We start from the raw sequence: 15,655 nt of genomic DNA, 5'->3' as shown, positions 1-15,655 counted from the left end.
TATCAGACTGGGACAGGAATGTGATATAAAGGAACTTTAGCAGGAAGGGAGGACTTTTTGGGCCTTATATGCAAACAAGAAGAGCAAACACTAAAATAATACCAAATGAACTCCGGCTTGATAAGTGAAATACTCTCTGTTTAGACCAAGATGGACTTCTTCCAGTGCCCTGTGACCTCCGAGGCCTCCAGCTATGGCAGGATTCAAGTAAAAGCTGCTGCCAAAAGTCCATTCCCACCAGGAGCAAGTCATTCAAATAAGGGAATCCAAGCAATTTCTTCTCCTTTTAGGCCTCACACACACACACTCATCAGTATCCTGTTAAACACTGTAGAGACAGAAAAAATGCTCGACGACAGCATTCTGTACTGAAATTGAAGGCCACACACAGCAAACCAAAGGACACCAGAATAATTTATGTGCTGAAAAGTATCTGTTATTTCAAGCAATGTAGTTCAGATGTCCTGTGGTATAAAATGCTTGACTTTCTAGAAGGTCATGTTTTGGAATAAGAAATACTGCATTCACTCAAGAAAGTTGATGAGGTGCATGATAAGATAGGTGTATACCTCCCCCCTTTTAGAAGAAGGGAGTGTAAAACCACATGTTCCTTTCTAAAGGAGGATCAGTCTTCACAGTCTGAGGAGTAATGTATGGGTTTGCTCCAAATGATCAGTCCAGATCTGTAGACACTAGCTGTTCCCCTTCAAGTCTCTTTCTGTGGAAAAACCTAGCTTCTGCTCAGAAAAAACATAACAGCTCCAAGAAGTGATGATCATTGGAGAGTAAGTCTGGAACCTAATACTACACAGTTAAGGCTCTCAAAGCTAGTGCAAACTTAGTGATCCTTGCCTCACACAGTCCTACAAGGTGTATAGACTGCTCAAGTGACACCTACAGAGTACGTATCTTGGGCTACTTTGTCAGTGGAGTTGGACTGGCAATGTACTGCCCAGGATCCACTAGGGCGAGAGTCATCAGAAGGCTCCACCATTTAGGCAGACATCATCAAGTTTGCACTCGCATTGGTAGCCTAGCAATAAGAGCACTGCTGTGTATATAGCCCCCTAACCTCATCTATGGGCAGACGGGAAGATGACTATCTACCTGCATCACTGCAGGGAATCACAATTCCCTCCTCATGTGAATGAGAACTTCCCTGCACTCAAACAAAATCTACTACCTGGGGGTGACTTGGTGATCCATTAGTCTTGCCCAAAAATGCTTACTGCAGCACAGTCTCTCCATTGTGGGACTGAATGTACTCATTCTGCTTCACCTTTCCAGGCCACCATGGTGGCCAGTTTGGGGGAAAGGATTTTCTGTTCCTCTGCAGAGATGGACCCTGGGGCACAGCTAGAAAGTTCCTTAACTAAGTTCCTCTGTAGTCTACTGACGTGTGCCAGGTAGTTCAGTGATGGCAATGGGAAGGTCGCTGATGCATGCATCCACTTTCCAAATCTGTCCAAAGCCCTTGATTCCCAGTTAGAGGGATGGAATCTTTTGTCCAGTGTTGCTTATCGGAAGGGGCACTGAGGATTTTGTCAGCTCTTTTTGGTATGGGCTCCACAGTGCCCAACTCCTCCCATGCCCTACGGGAGATGAGGTCTATAAGGTCATCCACGGGGGTGGGGATGGGGGGTCAACCAAGCTGTAGAAGGGCCAGATATATGTCTTTGGAAAATAAAATAAAATAAAATAAAATTACGGAACGGTTTAAAATCTAATATAAAATGTAGATATGGTAACTGTAATACAAAAAATGTAATATATTTAGCTAAATGTGGAAAATGCTCAGGCTTTTACGTTGGAAAGACAGAAAGATGTCTTAAAAGACGTACATATGACCACATATATAGTATTAAGACCAAGGATAAAACCAATGCACTATCTAGACATGTAGAGACTGAAGGTGTTGATCATAATTTTATGTTTAGCATTCTTGACACCATTGAAATAGATCCCAGAGGTGGTGATATTAAAAGTTTACTTGCATATAAAAAAACATGGTGGCAGATATATTTAGACGCCACCACTTTTCCTGGATTAAATGAATTTATATCAACTGAATTTATATCAACTAAATCATTGTTATTAGTATAAAGTGAGACATATAACAAGAATTACAAGATACATATTTATTTATTTATTACTTATTAATATTTACACTATTTGCTTATAAATGCATTTATAAGTGAATTTACAATAATAAAAATTTTTTATATTATACGTAAAGTAATATAGTTTTTAGCTAAGGTTTTTAAATAATTTTTAAACAATTTTTAAATAATTTTAATAACTTTTTTAAAATATTTTTTTAAAAAAATTTTAGATTCGTTGTTTGCAGTATGAATATATAATAGTCCATGCTCATCTTCGCTGTCCATGTAGCTGTTATAGTTTTTATTACTATTATTATTATTATAATTATTATTGTTATTTAAATACCTAGTTACTTACTTATCTATTTAATTATCATATATTATAAAGTATTTGGCTACATATTTCATCTAAAATATTTTTAATAAAAATTTTGAATAAATAAAAAATTTTAGTAATAAAAAATAAACAATTTGTAATTGTTATAGAAACAAATTCATCTGCACATAAATATACATATTTTGCTATCATTAATTTACATATTTTTCTATATTTTTTATTTATATACGACATATTTATAAATATTAATAGGTTTGTTGATGGTTGCACAATATATTGTTTATACAACATGTTTACGTACCAATACGATTGTATTTAATTAAGGTATTGTATTGTATTGTATTGTATTTTATTTAATTGATGCATTTTTTCTAAAGTATTGTTACTTATGTATTGTGAATATTATGGTTAGGAGACTCTTTTGTAGTCATTTAGCTATTTATTAATATACTTGTATATGTGTTAGTACGTTTTTAAAAAGTAATGAGTGGTTTTGGCGCCACAAAGGTTATTTAAGCAGCAGATTAACATGTAAGTAGTAGTTCTGATGAAGACCAGTAATGGTTGAAAGCGCTTAACTCTCTTCGTATGCTACGATTGTTTATTCGTTTGTTTGCAAGTCTGCTTGTCGTTTCAGTCCGTGTTCGTATTTTATGACAATAAACTGTGGACTATTATTGGCAGTCGTTGGCACTTATTGGTGTGTTCCAGGCTTTCCTTGGAGGTACTGTGAAGTATATCTTTTTCAGAAACACCAACTCCTCTGAGGAAGGGCTTTGGGTAGACCATCCACCTCTTTGATGTAGGATTTTAAGGATGTCACTAAAGGAGACATCATCAGGTGGAGATCTTGGGGATCTTTCCTCAAAGTCCATGTCTTTGCACACTGATTCCAGTCTCTTTTGAGGGATCTCCTCAGTGGGATGTTCCGAAGAGTTGTCAGAAGAGATGGGGAGTTGCTGAAGAGGAGGAGTTGCTTGGAAGCTCTTAAGATCTGGTTATCCCTGAGGTGCAGGATGAATAAGCTCAGGTGCAGAAGTCAGCATAGAAGTAGGATCCGAAGAAGGTAGAGTCGAAACAGTTCTTGTCTGGAAGAACACATTCTCTACCACTCTGAATGCAGAAGGACCAGGAGAGACCAGTGGCAATCCCTCCAGAACTGTAGCTCTCAGAGCAGACAACCTTCAACCCTCACAGATTCCATGCCCCGAAGAGTGAGTTGGAGCTGAGTTGTCTAGCACTGAGGCTTTGAGGGGAAGCGACAGCACCGAAAACTTCAGAGTCAAGGTCATCCCTTCAGACCAGAAACTGGCACTTCGGCTCTGAGATCTCTCGTGCTCCAACAGAGTCAGAACCGAGCGGTTCAGAGAAGTTGTCAGAGCTGAGGATGAACACACAGGTCAGATGAGACAAGGAGATATTAAGGGCAAAAAAGAATGATAGTGGATCAGGGATCTGCAAGGAGAAGGCAAAACCACCATCTGAATTTGTGTCCTGAGGAATCTCCTCATCATCCTGTCCACTTCCACTTCAGAAAGACTGTAGGAAAATCTTACAGAGGAAAAAGTGGAGGGACGCCTGGGAGATTATTGGGTGGTAGAAGGGGAGACTTAGCAGAAGGAGATATGATCTTCAGGGAGGTAGTAGGAGTCAGGTGTTGAGGAGGAGTCGAAGAAGTCTGTGTTGGAGCCAAAGGCTTCAGATCCGACAATTTTTAAGTCTTGGTAGAAGGCTCTGAAGTAGCCCTTTTTGGAGACTGGGCAGCAGAGCATTTTCTGTGCTCCCTAGGGTCCTTCAGCTTTTTTGTAGGGGGTTGAGCCCCTGATTCTTTAGAAGGTCCAGCAGGAGAAGTAGACTGAGGAAGTAGGACCTTCAAAATCAATTTATTGCGGCGATCAACCAGGGCTCAGGCATTGAAACCTGCACAGATGCCGCAGCCCATATCTAAATGGCTAGGGCCTATGCAGTAGACACACTCCCTGAGGGCATTAGACTGAGGAATAGGAATCTTGTGCCCACAGGAAGTGCTTTTTTGAATGAAACCCAGCAGTTTGTCCACTTTGTCTGTTACTAGTAATGAAAGATTAAATTTTTTTTTTTTTTTTTTTTTTAGGAACAAGAAATGAGGAAATGGAACCTACCAATAATGATAAGAGCGAGAAATACCAGATAGTAAAAAAAGATAAAAAATACAGACACGAAGAAACCCGAAAATAAAAACATGGTAGGTGGAAAGGGGAAGGAAAGGTTATAGAGAAACTCAGATGACAACAGAAGAACTTTAAAGATAAACAGCACTCACAACCCATGATGTGCTATGAGAACCGAAAATCCCAGCTTGTTTGAAGCAAGCAAACGAGATAGGTAATTTGGAGGACAGGGGCATTATGGGCAAGAGAGGAGTTCGGCAGTCGGATCGTAAGCTATAAAAGCGGCCAAGTTGGATCTGGGGCTCAGATCCAAGCCCACACATTCAGGAATGAATAAAACTAACATCAGATCATAGGTTCAGACTTCTTTGAAAAGTAGGACCTTCCTGTGTCCATCATATTTCTCAAACACATCCAACAGACAGTAACATTGAAACAATGTTTTGTAGAAAGATGAACTGGATCTGGTTCTATAATTGGATCTGGTTGTATTTGATGCATGTATGCCGAAAGCACTTAAGACCAAATTGTACAGGACCTATCATTCTTCATAGAGATAAACAGGTCTGAATAGAAACCTAAAGCCCATCTCTTCCATTAAGACCAGAAGGAAGATATAACTCAGCAGCTACAGATAAGCTGTCCATTCTTGAAGTTTCATGATGCGCATGAATCTTATGGTGTTTCTTACCCGTGGACACTGGTCTTGGTTTTCTGCTTAGGACAGTAATAGGTAAATCTCCTGACTACCTTTATATTAACTCTATGAGGCAAGAAATGAGCAAGGTCAAGACAGCTGCACAGACTAATGCTAGGGATACACAATTAGAAGACATTGCTATCCTTTCTGATGATGCAAAAGTCATAGATTTGGAAACCTCAGTAGGCTTAAGGAACTGACAGAAGCATAAAGCTCAAATGCTATCACTGCCTGCTTTAGTGCACAGGACATGCTAACATTTACTGATTTAATTATTTGTTTACCAGGTAGGTGGGCAGGTTGGCTGACTATTCTCAGCCATGACCTGAACTCACTCTGGAACACAAATGGTGCGGTAAAGATAAACAAAATTTCAGAAACATTCAAAGAAAACAGCAGCAACAGTGCAAGTGAGAGTGAGTGAGTACCACAAAGGCATTATTAGCTACATAACATTAAGAGTGGAGAGACGTGCACAGTAGAAGAGATTATGAAGTGGAATATTACAATACTAAACAGTGGAGTAGATCCTGCAATAGAATGTAACAGTATTAAAGACAGCATTTACAATATTTACAGAATCTGAAGGGTTTGCAACACAACATGCAGTGTTTACAATACTAGCGTAGTGATGTGTCAGTGTTTGAACTGACTAGTTACACCGCAGCGAGAATGGTAAATTAGAGAACTATTCTACAAACATCTGCATTTACTCACCTTAAAATTGAGTTCTTTTAATTTAATTTTAAAGCCGTGCAATGTCTATTCACTTCTTATTTCAGGTAGCAAATAAACCCCTATCTCTGTTTACTGATCATAGGTTAAAGGGTATTTTAAATCTTTTTCCTCAGGTTTTGAAAGATTCTTGGCATTTTCTTGACATGCTGTGATCAAACCAGTGTACAAAGGAATTTGATTTGGTAATGGCACACATAAAAGACCTGTACACAATTATACCACAAGCCCTAGGTATCTCTTGGTTTACAAACATTTTGTTGGAAACAAAATACATTTCATTTGTGAATTTATGGCGATTGTATTAGAAAATAATGTTTATGTTTCAGGGGCAATTTTTTAAACAGAATTCTGGAGCTGTTGTGGGGGCGGCAATCTCACCTATTTTTGCTAATCTGGTTGTAAGTAAATGGGAAAACGAGTATGTATTCATATCTGCATTTTTTAAATACATGTATATCTGTATCTACAATACCTGCATACTGTGTTCATCCTTTGGTAAGGTGATTTGGGTGAACTCAAGGATTTATTTGAATACCATGAGAACAGTAGTGAGTTTTTGAGTATCATGTATGAATTTTCATATAGTTCTGTTAATTTGGATGCGTGCATTTGTAAGGGCATAATTAACAAAGATTTCAAATTTAATATTTATAGAAAACTAACTTTTAGTAATTATCTTCATTCTTCTAGTGGACATTCATACAGAATTATATACAACATTGTTTAGGGGCAGCTTGCTAGATCACTTTTAATTTCAAAGGAGAATGTACTTAATGAGGTCAATTTTTTAAATCAACTATTTCTAGACAGACTGCAGCTGTTGGGATTAATTCAGTCGGTTACTGAAGAGGTTAGAACAAAAAATGTTGATTCTTTTCCCCCTATTTTGAGAAAGCCCTACAAGTAATAATAATCTCAGAGCAGATTATGGTAAAATTATGAGTCACATATTTTCCAAGGAAAACTTTGAAATTCAAGGTATTACAATGTAAATACTGCAATTTATTTCAATATTCTGATAATTTGATTGAAAGGGTGGGTCCCCAACCCAGATTTGTTTTTAGGGATGAATGTAACATTAGACAGACTGGAAAATGGTAGTAGAATGCAACACAGACACAGACACAGACACAGACACAGACACAGACACAGACACACACACACACACACACACACACACACACACACACACACACACACACACACACACACCACAAGAGAGCTGCTAATAGTTTGGTAATGACGCCAAAGACTGAGCAACTCTGCAAGCATCAAAAGCCATCCAAGACTAAGAAAATGAATATAAGTATATATTTTTGCACTCGCGCTGTTTATTGTCATCCACTGTGAAAGTCTACTGTGTTATTTAATTATTTTTCTGAACTTGTTTCAATGATTTCAACTGTTTGTCTAGCTGTTGTAGGTCTGTTGTCCAAACTCTTTACAGTGTATACCCTGTGTCTTACAGGCTACTCAGAGGTGACCTTTGCCTTGCATATAAAGCAATATCAGATCCTGCTCTAATGGAAGTGCTGCACATTTGTAAATCAAATGATACAAGATGCACTCACTCTAGGGAACTCATCCTAGTATGTGACATAGGTAGGTACTCACAGGTTTTTCGTATCAACAGGACTTGCTGGAAAGACAGATATGTCTCACAGAGGTTACCTCTCCTCTGGAACAAACTTCCAATTCAGGTCAGGTCAGAGCCCCTCACTGACCTTATTTAAGCATAATCTGGATGATTGAATGGGAAACTGCAAATTTACCCTGGGAGCACCTGCGTCCCTCTTGGACAGGGGCAGTAGTTGCTGACTTAGTTCTGCTTAATACCTTGATACTGTATGCTTGGGAACAGAGGTTGTACTTGGCTAGGCTTGTAAAGGCCCTAGGCCCAATAGCCTAGTAAACTACAATGATCCTATGATATAGCTAAATGGTTAAGCTGATTTCAGGCAGCCATTTGTTCCCAATACTTGGGCTCCAAACCAGTCATTTTACATTGAGAGTCCAAGTCTGCACTCTCGTGGTATGAGTGGGCCGATTTCACTCATCTGAGCTGGGAACTACTGGAACAGAGCTTATTGCATGCTTATGTGAATGGCCTGTGAGCTTAAGAAGTGTTAAGCTTGCTTTTTCCTAAGCATATTTAAGATTTGTGTTTGCAAAAAGCTGCTCTTTGTGTAGCAACAGTTTACAGTGCCTTGTATATACGAAAATACCAAAAATCAATACTACCCTAATAAAACTATCTGGGAATTTTACCCCAGCTCCGTGTCACTCAATGGCAAGAAATTTTCACAGTGAGCAGCCCTTAGACTTCAGCAGGGAATTTCTTTAGCTAGCATTACCTCATCTTAGCACCCAGGACTATCACTGCATAGTGAACAAGCAGTCTGGGTGGTCACTGCAGACTAGGTCATCTGAATTTACAGCAAGCAGGCACCCTTCCCACTTTGTTCCATTTATATACACTCAACACTCACATCCCTTCTAAGTATGTTAGGACTGGCATACATGAATGGGCTCTTTCCTACCATCTCTGTTTCCAGCCTGGCGGACACAGGCAACCTGGGGCATGTAGCAACTGGCGCACAGAAACACCGGTGCTCAACACCCGTAAAATAATAAAAGAGTTTATTCAATCACACACAAAGCTTTTGAAATATCTACCTTTATCAATGTGAACACAATATGAAAATGCAGCTATGTAGCAATTGCCTCATGTACAATGACAACCATTTAATTCTTAAACAGACAAATACAGTATGTGAGAAATGTACTTTTACACTGTCACTGGAGGCCAGACTTTCACAAACAGACACTAAATACAACAAACAGGTAGTCAGTGACTCTCACACACCACTCACTAATGACCAGCAACCTAGACCTACATGTGTTGAGGTGCTCACATGTAACCTTCCCAAGCCTCAAAGGCTTCACAGGCACAGTCCTCAGAAACCCTGCATTCATACAAAGAAGACATACACCGGCAAAACAAATAAAGCCACGTCTCAACCACCAAGCCCACAAGGTGAAGCAATTCAGACCCCAACATTCTGGTCTTAGGTGACACCATTGTGAGACAAACAGATGTCCCCTTACAAGGCCATATAATGAGAGGGTTACAGTTAGTTGCTTTTCACGGGCCAGGATCTGGCAGACCACACAAGTACACAGGTCACTCACCCCCAAGTACCATGTAGGAGTGAATGACCTGAGATGTTCCTCCTTGGACTATGGAGAGAGACGTGATTGAACTCACAGCCTAACACTGAGCAGCATTCTACTGTCTCCAAGGATGATGCCACAATACTGACAGAAATGACTGACTTTAGCAATTGGCTTAGCTATTGGTGTCATATCAAAAGGGTCCAATACTTGTCAGCCTGGGAGAACATGGTCGACAGACCACTCTGCTTTGCCAGGGATGGTCTCCGCCTGTCACCTCTAGGCTTTCGGATATGGCTAAAACCTTATCCGGTGCTATTCTGCCTTCTTTTGGCATTGCCAACAGACAAACCTTCCAACATAACAAATGATACTCAGGACAAGCTAAAGGTGTTGCTGCTCAATGCCAGGAGTTTCAACAGGAAACTGCATTCCCCGGGAGCTCTACTCACCCTAGAAAATGCTGACATCTGTGCAGTTACAGAAACATGGTTTAAATCCACAAAAAACACTCCTGCTGTGCCATAGCTATAATGCCTATCATACGTTCCGTACATCTACTGAACGTGAGAGAGAGTTAGACATATCAGAGCTACTCCATGTCCAACTATTTATGGGAAAAAATCCATTATCAAATTCTTGCTGGCTACAGATCCCCCTCCATGAATCAGGATACCCACATATCATACCTAGAATTACTTGAATCACTCACCATCCACCTAAACTAAACTCATGGGTGATTTTAATAATCCCTCCATTAACTAGGAGGCATACACAACCACAAACATACAGGCTCGAAGATTCCTAGACTTTGTAAGTCCAAATACCTTGGAGCAGTTGGTCTGCACTCCCACCAGGGGAACAAATATCCTAGATCTAATACTCAATTATGGGAGAGTGCTGCTCCCTCCATGTGTGATGTCTTCACTGGTAAGACCAGATCACAAAGTGATTTGCCCTGGAAATTAAGGTAAAACTAGACATCCCCCCCCGAACCCCAAGAAATTTAAAAAACTTTTCTAAGGCAAACTACCCCTATAAAGCAACAGCACAGCTACGGTTCAAGCTACCTCAAATCCAGAAAACACTGTAGCCTATGCATAGCAGTACGATAAAGTCCTGTATGACCACATAAAACAACTGCATACAAACTGCAGTACCAAGCCAAAATAAGCCCAGGTTAAACTGCAAAAACAAGCCTCCCTGGTGAATCCCGGTCTTAAAAGAATCTATAGCAAAAGGTAGAAAACCCTGTTGAGAAGTAAGAGGGAATTTGCACAACAGAGCAATAAATCCCTCACTATTTTAAACAAGCAGATCAGGCAACTAGTAAAGTCTCTGCATGCAGACTTTGAGGTAAAAATGGATGCCAAAGCTAAAGATAACCATAAGGCATTTTTCAGCTATGTCCACAATCTTAAGGGCAACACTCAACAATGTGTGGAATTAGTTACTGACTGCATCTCCTACACCCAACCAGCAGACATAGCTAATCTGCTGGCCGATAAACTTCACTCCCCAATCACCCCCATTTTTCTGCCATAAAATACCCTCCACCAATTATCATTAAATAACAGGTAGCCACAGCACTCTCCAAAGCTAAAAACACAGCATCAATATGGCCTGATAACATACCAGTTGCTTCATAAATAATTTAAACAGTGACCTATCAGGCCCAAAAGGGTCACTATTTAACCACAGTCTCTGGACAGGTTTTTTATGACCGAGTGGGAGACAGTTACGATCATACCCCTGCATAAAGGTCCGTCAACTGACCCGGGAAATTACAGACCCATACGTTTGACTAGTCTGTTTGTAACGCCATGGAAAGAATCATCACATACTGGAATAAATAAAAGACATAGGAACCTTCCAAACACTGAACCCAACCCAATTCAGCTTTGATAAGGGTAGATCATGCCTGCTAAAGCTGGTGAAATTCTTTCCAAAGGTCACTAAGGCCATGGATGAGGGTAAAACAGTGCATACTGCTACCTTGAGCTGGCCAAGGCATTTGACACAATACCCCACTGAGATATTATAAATAAAATCACAGAACTGGGCATAAATCCCTACATCAACAGATGGACAGCCAACTGGCTCAAGGACAGGGCACATGTGGTCGAAGTGGGTGAGTCTAGTTCCAGCAAAAGGCCAGTTACTAGTTGTGTGCCACAGTGCTGGGACCACTCCTTTTCAGAATTTACTTTGCAGATGCCAATAACAATGTAGAGGGCCTCTGGATTACAAAGTCTGCAGATGACTGCATTCTGGGGGCAATCTCTAAATCACCCAATGACACAGATTTCCTTCAGGAAGGTCTAAACCAAACAAATGACTGGTGTCAGAACCACAGCCTGAAACTGAATGCAAAAAAATGCATTATTGTACCCTTTGGAAAAACAAACACCCCTGCTAATTACAACATTAACAAAACACCCCTAAGAGTGGATTTAGAGGTAAGGGATCTGGTTACCCAGGTAGACAGCCTGAACTTCGACTGTCACATATCTCTCAACTGTCAAGTATACCCAGTGGTAAGGCAGTCATACTATATGGCACAATTTATAAGTAAAGGTATGCAGTCCAGATCTAGGGAGATTACAGTACCACTGTACACAGCCCTCATTATAATAATAATAGAGTATAACAGACTATACAGAATGTACTTGACCAGACACTTTCAACAGGTGCAGCAACCTCAAAGGTTCCTCACAAAGAAAATACAGGGTGTAAATAACATGTGCTATGCAGACAGACTGAAAGCTCTTTCTCTTTACTCTGTCTCCTTTCAACTGTAAAGGGCAACCTGAGTTTCACCAACAAGGCACTCACAAATCCAGCCCTGATGGAACTGCTGCATTTCCACAAGACAAACAGCATGAGTGTCACCCATTCCTGGGATCTGAACCTAGTCAGTGAGTCAAGCAAAACATGCTGGAGAGAGAGATACATGTCCCAGAGACTACCACTTCTTTGGAATAGGCTTCCCATTCACGTGATGCATAGTCCTTCCCTGGCCTTCTTCAAGGTCAATCTGGATCGATGGATGGGAACTGTAAATTCACACCCGGGTTGGTGCCTATGTCCCTTATGGACAGAGGCAATCTGTAAAATCTGTAAAAATAACCAAGGCATAGGCACAAACCCATGTCTTCCTCCTGCACTTAGTGGAGATATACAAGCTAAACTGGGTTATATTGGCTAGGCTTGTAAAGACCCTTTAGCCATTAGCCTAGTATTCTCCTATGACCCTAAGAACTTGTGTATGTCTTATTGTGCATGCAAGCAGTGTAAATATATCAATGTGAGCAAATTTATTATGTTATACAGTAATGCATTTTATTGTTGGGGTTGTTTTGATTGTAATACTTTAAGGATTGTGTGTATTGCTATTTGCATTTCATGCCATGCTTTTTATGTCTGTAAAACAGCTAATAAGATTAAACAGTGTATATACTAGCATGTGTATGCCATACAGAATAGTTATCCATTTAATGCCTTAGCTAAGCTAAGCATAATCTTTAAGGATTTTAATAAGTTTTTATTTTTCATTTTACAAAAAGCATCTAATAACGAGAGTTGCGGTGATTGGTGTAAATTGCAAGCTGATTGGAACCCTGCCTGAATGACAATCTATCTATTAACAGTGTGTTACACAGTAACCATGACAGTACTTTTTGTATTTTACATTTCGGTTATTCATAACTTGTGACCTTCAGATGTTGCTTTTTATTGGCTTGGATTACAAATTCACTAATTCTGAAAAGTCATGTGCAATTGTGAGAGGAAAACACAATCTGAGTGAAATATTTTCTTCCCAATAATATAAAATGGGCATTTTTTTTTCCTTTTTTTTTTAAAGCTGTCTTCCTGGCAACAGCATGCCATGATCACCTAAAACATCAGAAGGCTGGCTACACAGACAAAGGTCCATCTGTAGCTGCCTTGTGAACTACACAGGAAAAAGCCACAATTAGACATTTGGAAAACTCTTGAAAGGAACTAGAAAAAATAATTCTGTCCAGCATTAGTAGCAGTTATGTGCTACACATGAGTGTATGTCTGTACTAAAGACACTACAGGATAGCAACACAAGCTACAGAAGATAAAGAGGAGAAGGCAGACACCTCCTGAATGATACTTTAGTAGAGGCTTCATACAAATATCTGCCAGTGTCTTTGGGGTGTCCAGTTAAAGGGAATAAGTTACTAAGCTTCCTTTTTCAGTCATTAGTATATTTTATATACATAACAGGAATTTTCTTCAGTAACTCAAATCCCAACTGCTTGAATTCTAAAAACGCACGGTTGGAAGCTTGAAAATACATATACTCATCTAGTACTGAGATAAACAAGCATTTTCAGAATGGGGAATGCTGTTTTTTTTTCCCTTCCTGATATGGAGGCCTTGTTTCCATTCCTCTAACATCAAAATATATGGCCTCTGAGTTTGCACCAAGTTGAAGAAAGTATAGAGTTAAAGCGTGTGTATTTGAACATCATACATAAGAGCATTCATCTACAAACTGTGGCAAGAGCTACTAGAATGGAAGAAATTGAAAGACAACTGGAAAACAGCAAGAGACAAATGGTCTAAAAGCAGAAACAAGGATACTTTTCATTAAGAAAAAAATACAGACACCATTTTCAAAAATGTCTGACTTTTTCATACTTCAAGCAAAGCCATATGCAAACAATCACAATAACAGACTCATGGTCAACTCTTTCATAAAGACAAACTGCAACTAATTTGATAAATGTAAATGTCTAATAACTTGTGTCAACATTCTTCCTAAACTGACTCTCACCTCTGGCAGCTCGCTGAAATCTCCAAGATTTATGTCACCAGTGATACGGAGGTAGGTCTGCTTCATGTATTGTCCAACAAAATGGAATGCATATGCTGTCGCAAGCAGGGGGAAAAGCTTGTACTGCTGTGTCTGGTAATCCAGAATCTGAGGCTCAGGCTCCCTTTAGAAAAAAGAACATTACAGTCAGAATATGCCATCTATAAATGGTAGCTGCAGTACCAGTATTGTATTAGCATCATTATTCAAAACTTTCACTATGTTTAGGTCTTGTGAAGTCAACAGATAAGTATGCAAACCCACAACTGCAGATCGATACATGTAATCAATTTTGAGAAGGCCCATACTTCAAGGAGGGGAACATACAGTCTTGGTATACATTGATTTTTATAAATAAACTGATGAGCATGAAGCATCCTTGTTTTCATATCCAACAATCACTCCAAAAATGTAAGCTAGGACAGGTAGAACAAATTGGTTTACAGTTTGGATTTTGTTCCTAGATGTCAATGCTGTTTTCAGTATTAATTTTAGTCTTCTAAAATATTCCTTACTATGTTTTATTCGCATTTGTTCATGTTTAGTTTAATTAATTGGCGATCCTTCATCAGTTCCGAAATACTTATGCACTCCCTCTTGCTGAAGTTCTTTTATATCACACTCCTACCCCAAACTGATGTTTTCTTGGTGCTGCAGCTTTCCCGCTTTCAAGGTTGCTTTTGCACATTTATCAAGACCAAATGACATTCTTGTATCATCTCAAAAAGTTTTGACCACTTGCTGGTGTGCTTTCAGTTCCTCATCAGATGAAAGTACAGTTGTGTACACTTACCATAAATGTAGATGTTCGAATGTATTCACTGTTGCAGTCATTACATTTGGGTTATCCCTGCCAGGGTAGCCCTTGGCCAGAGGCTTAGTATTTCTGTGTCAGTTGCTGTCGCTTCAGGACTGACGTCAGATCGCCAGTAGTACAAAGTAAGGCAGCCAACGCCATTACATCAGTTTTTCTTGCCATGACTGTCAGGAGCTCCCAAGTGGGAGCCAGGTTATGGTGGAAGAACCCCACCGTAGAAAGTAAATACCAAAATGTTCCTTTTAAGGACAGACAGAGAGAGAGAAAGAAAACGGGGGTGGAGGGAGGGAAACCAGGACTGCAACAGTGAATACACTTAAACATCTACATTTATGGTAAGTGTACACAACTGTACTATGTTCTTCATGTTTACTGTTGCAGTCATCACAATTGGATTGATTCCCAAAGCTGAGGACAAGGGTGTAGGCAGTCAAGGAGACTAGGGGCTGGCTAGGATACCCTGTAAGACTGTAGTGGCAAAGCCTGCCCTGGATTTGGAGAAGATAGGCAGGTGGTAATGCTTGGTGAAAGTGTGAACAGATGTCCAAGGTGGAAGCCTCCAGGATGACCCTGGTGTGGACTCCTTTAAGGAAAGCTGCAGAGGTGGAGGCTACTCTGGTGGAGTGAGTCCTGACCCCCTTAGGGGGAGGTTTTTAGTGTTCCTTGTAACAGAATGGATGCAGTGTGCTATCCATTTGGAAATTGTTTGTTTGAAGATGGCTTTGCCCTCTGCCCATGCAGCAAAGCTAACAGTAATTACTCAGACTTTCTGAATGATTTAGTCCTGT

The 15,655-nt window shown here is 39.8% G+C and overlaps 2 protein-coding genes across 3 annotated transcripts in view; one reads left to right on the top strand and one right to left on the bottom strand.

Annotated features, from left to right (window-relative positions):
* Positions 1–15,655, top strand: part of TEN1 (TEN1 subunit of CST complex) — a gene marked incomplete at its 5' end in the record, with an annotated part of 968,820 nt that overhangs the window by 111,091 nt on the left and 842,074 nt on the right.
* Positions 1–15,655, bottom strand: part of ACOX1 (acyl-CoA oxidase 1) — an 832,154-nt gene that overhangs the window by 312,172 nt on the left and 504,327 nt on the right. For both annotated transcript variants that reach the window (XM_044090502.1, XM_044090501.1), the window contains exon 8: positions 14,012–14,174. In XM_044090502.1, coding sequence (XP_043946437.1) covers positions 14,012–14,174 — 163 coding nt within the window. The remainder of the gene's footprint in view (positions 1–14,011; positions 14,175–15,655) is intronic.

This window comes from Protopterus annectens, chromosome 12.part0 (genome assembly GCF_019279795.1).
Source record: "Protopterus annectens isolate FY-2018-M chromosome 12.part0, PAN1.0, whole genome shotgun sequence".
Classification (NCBI taxonomy): Eukaryota; Metazoa; Chordata; order Ceratodontiformes; family Protopteridae; genus Protopterus; species Protopterus annectens.
This window is presented reverse-complemented; position numbering and strand designations above follow the sequence as displayed.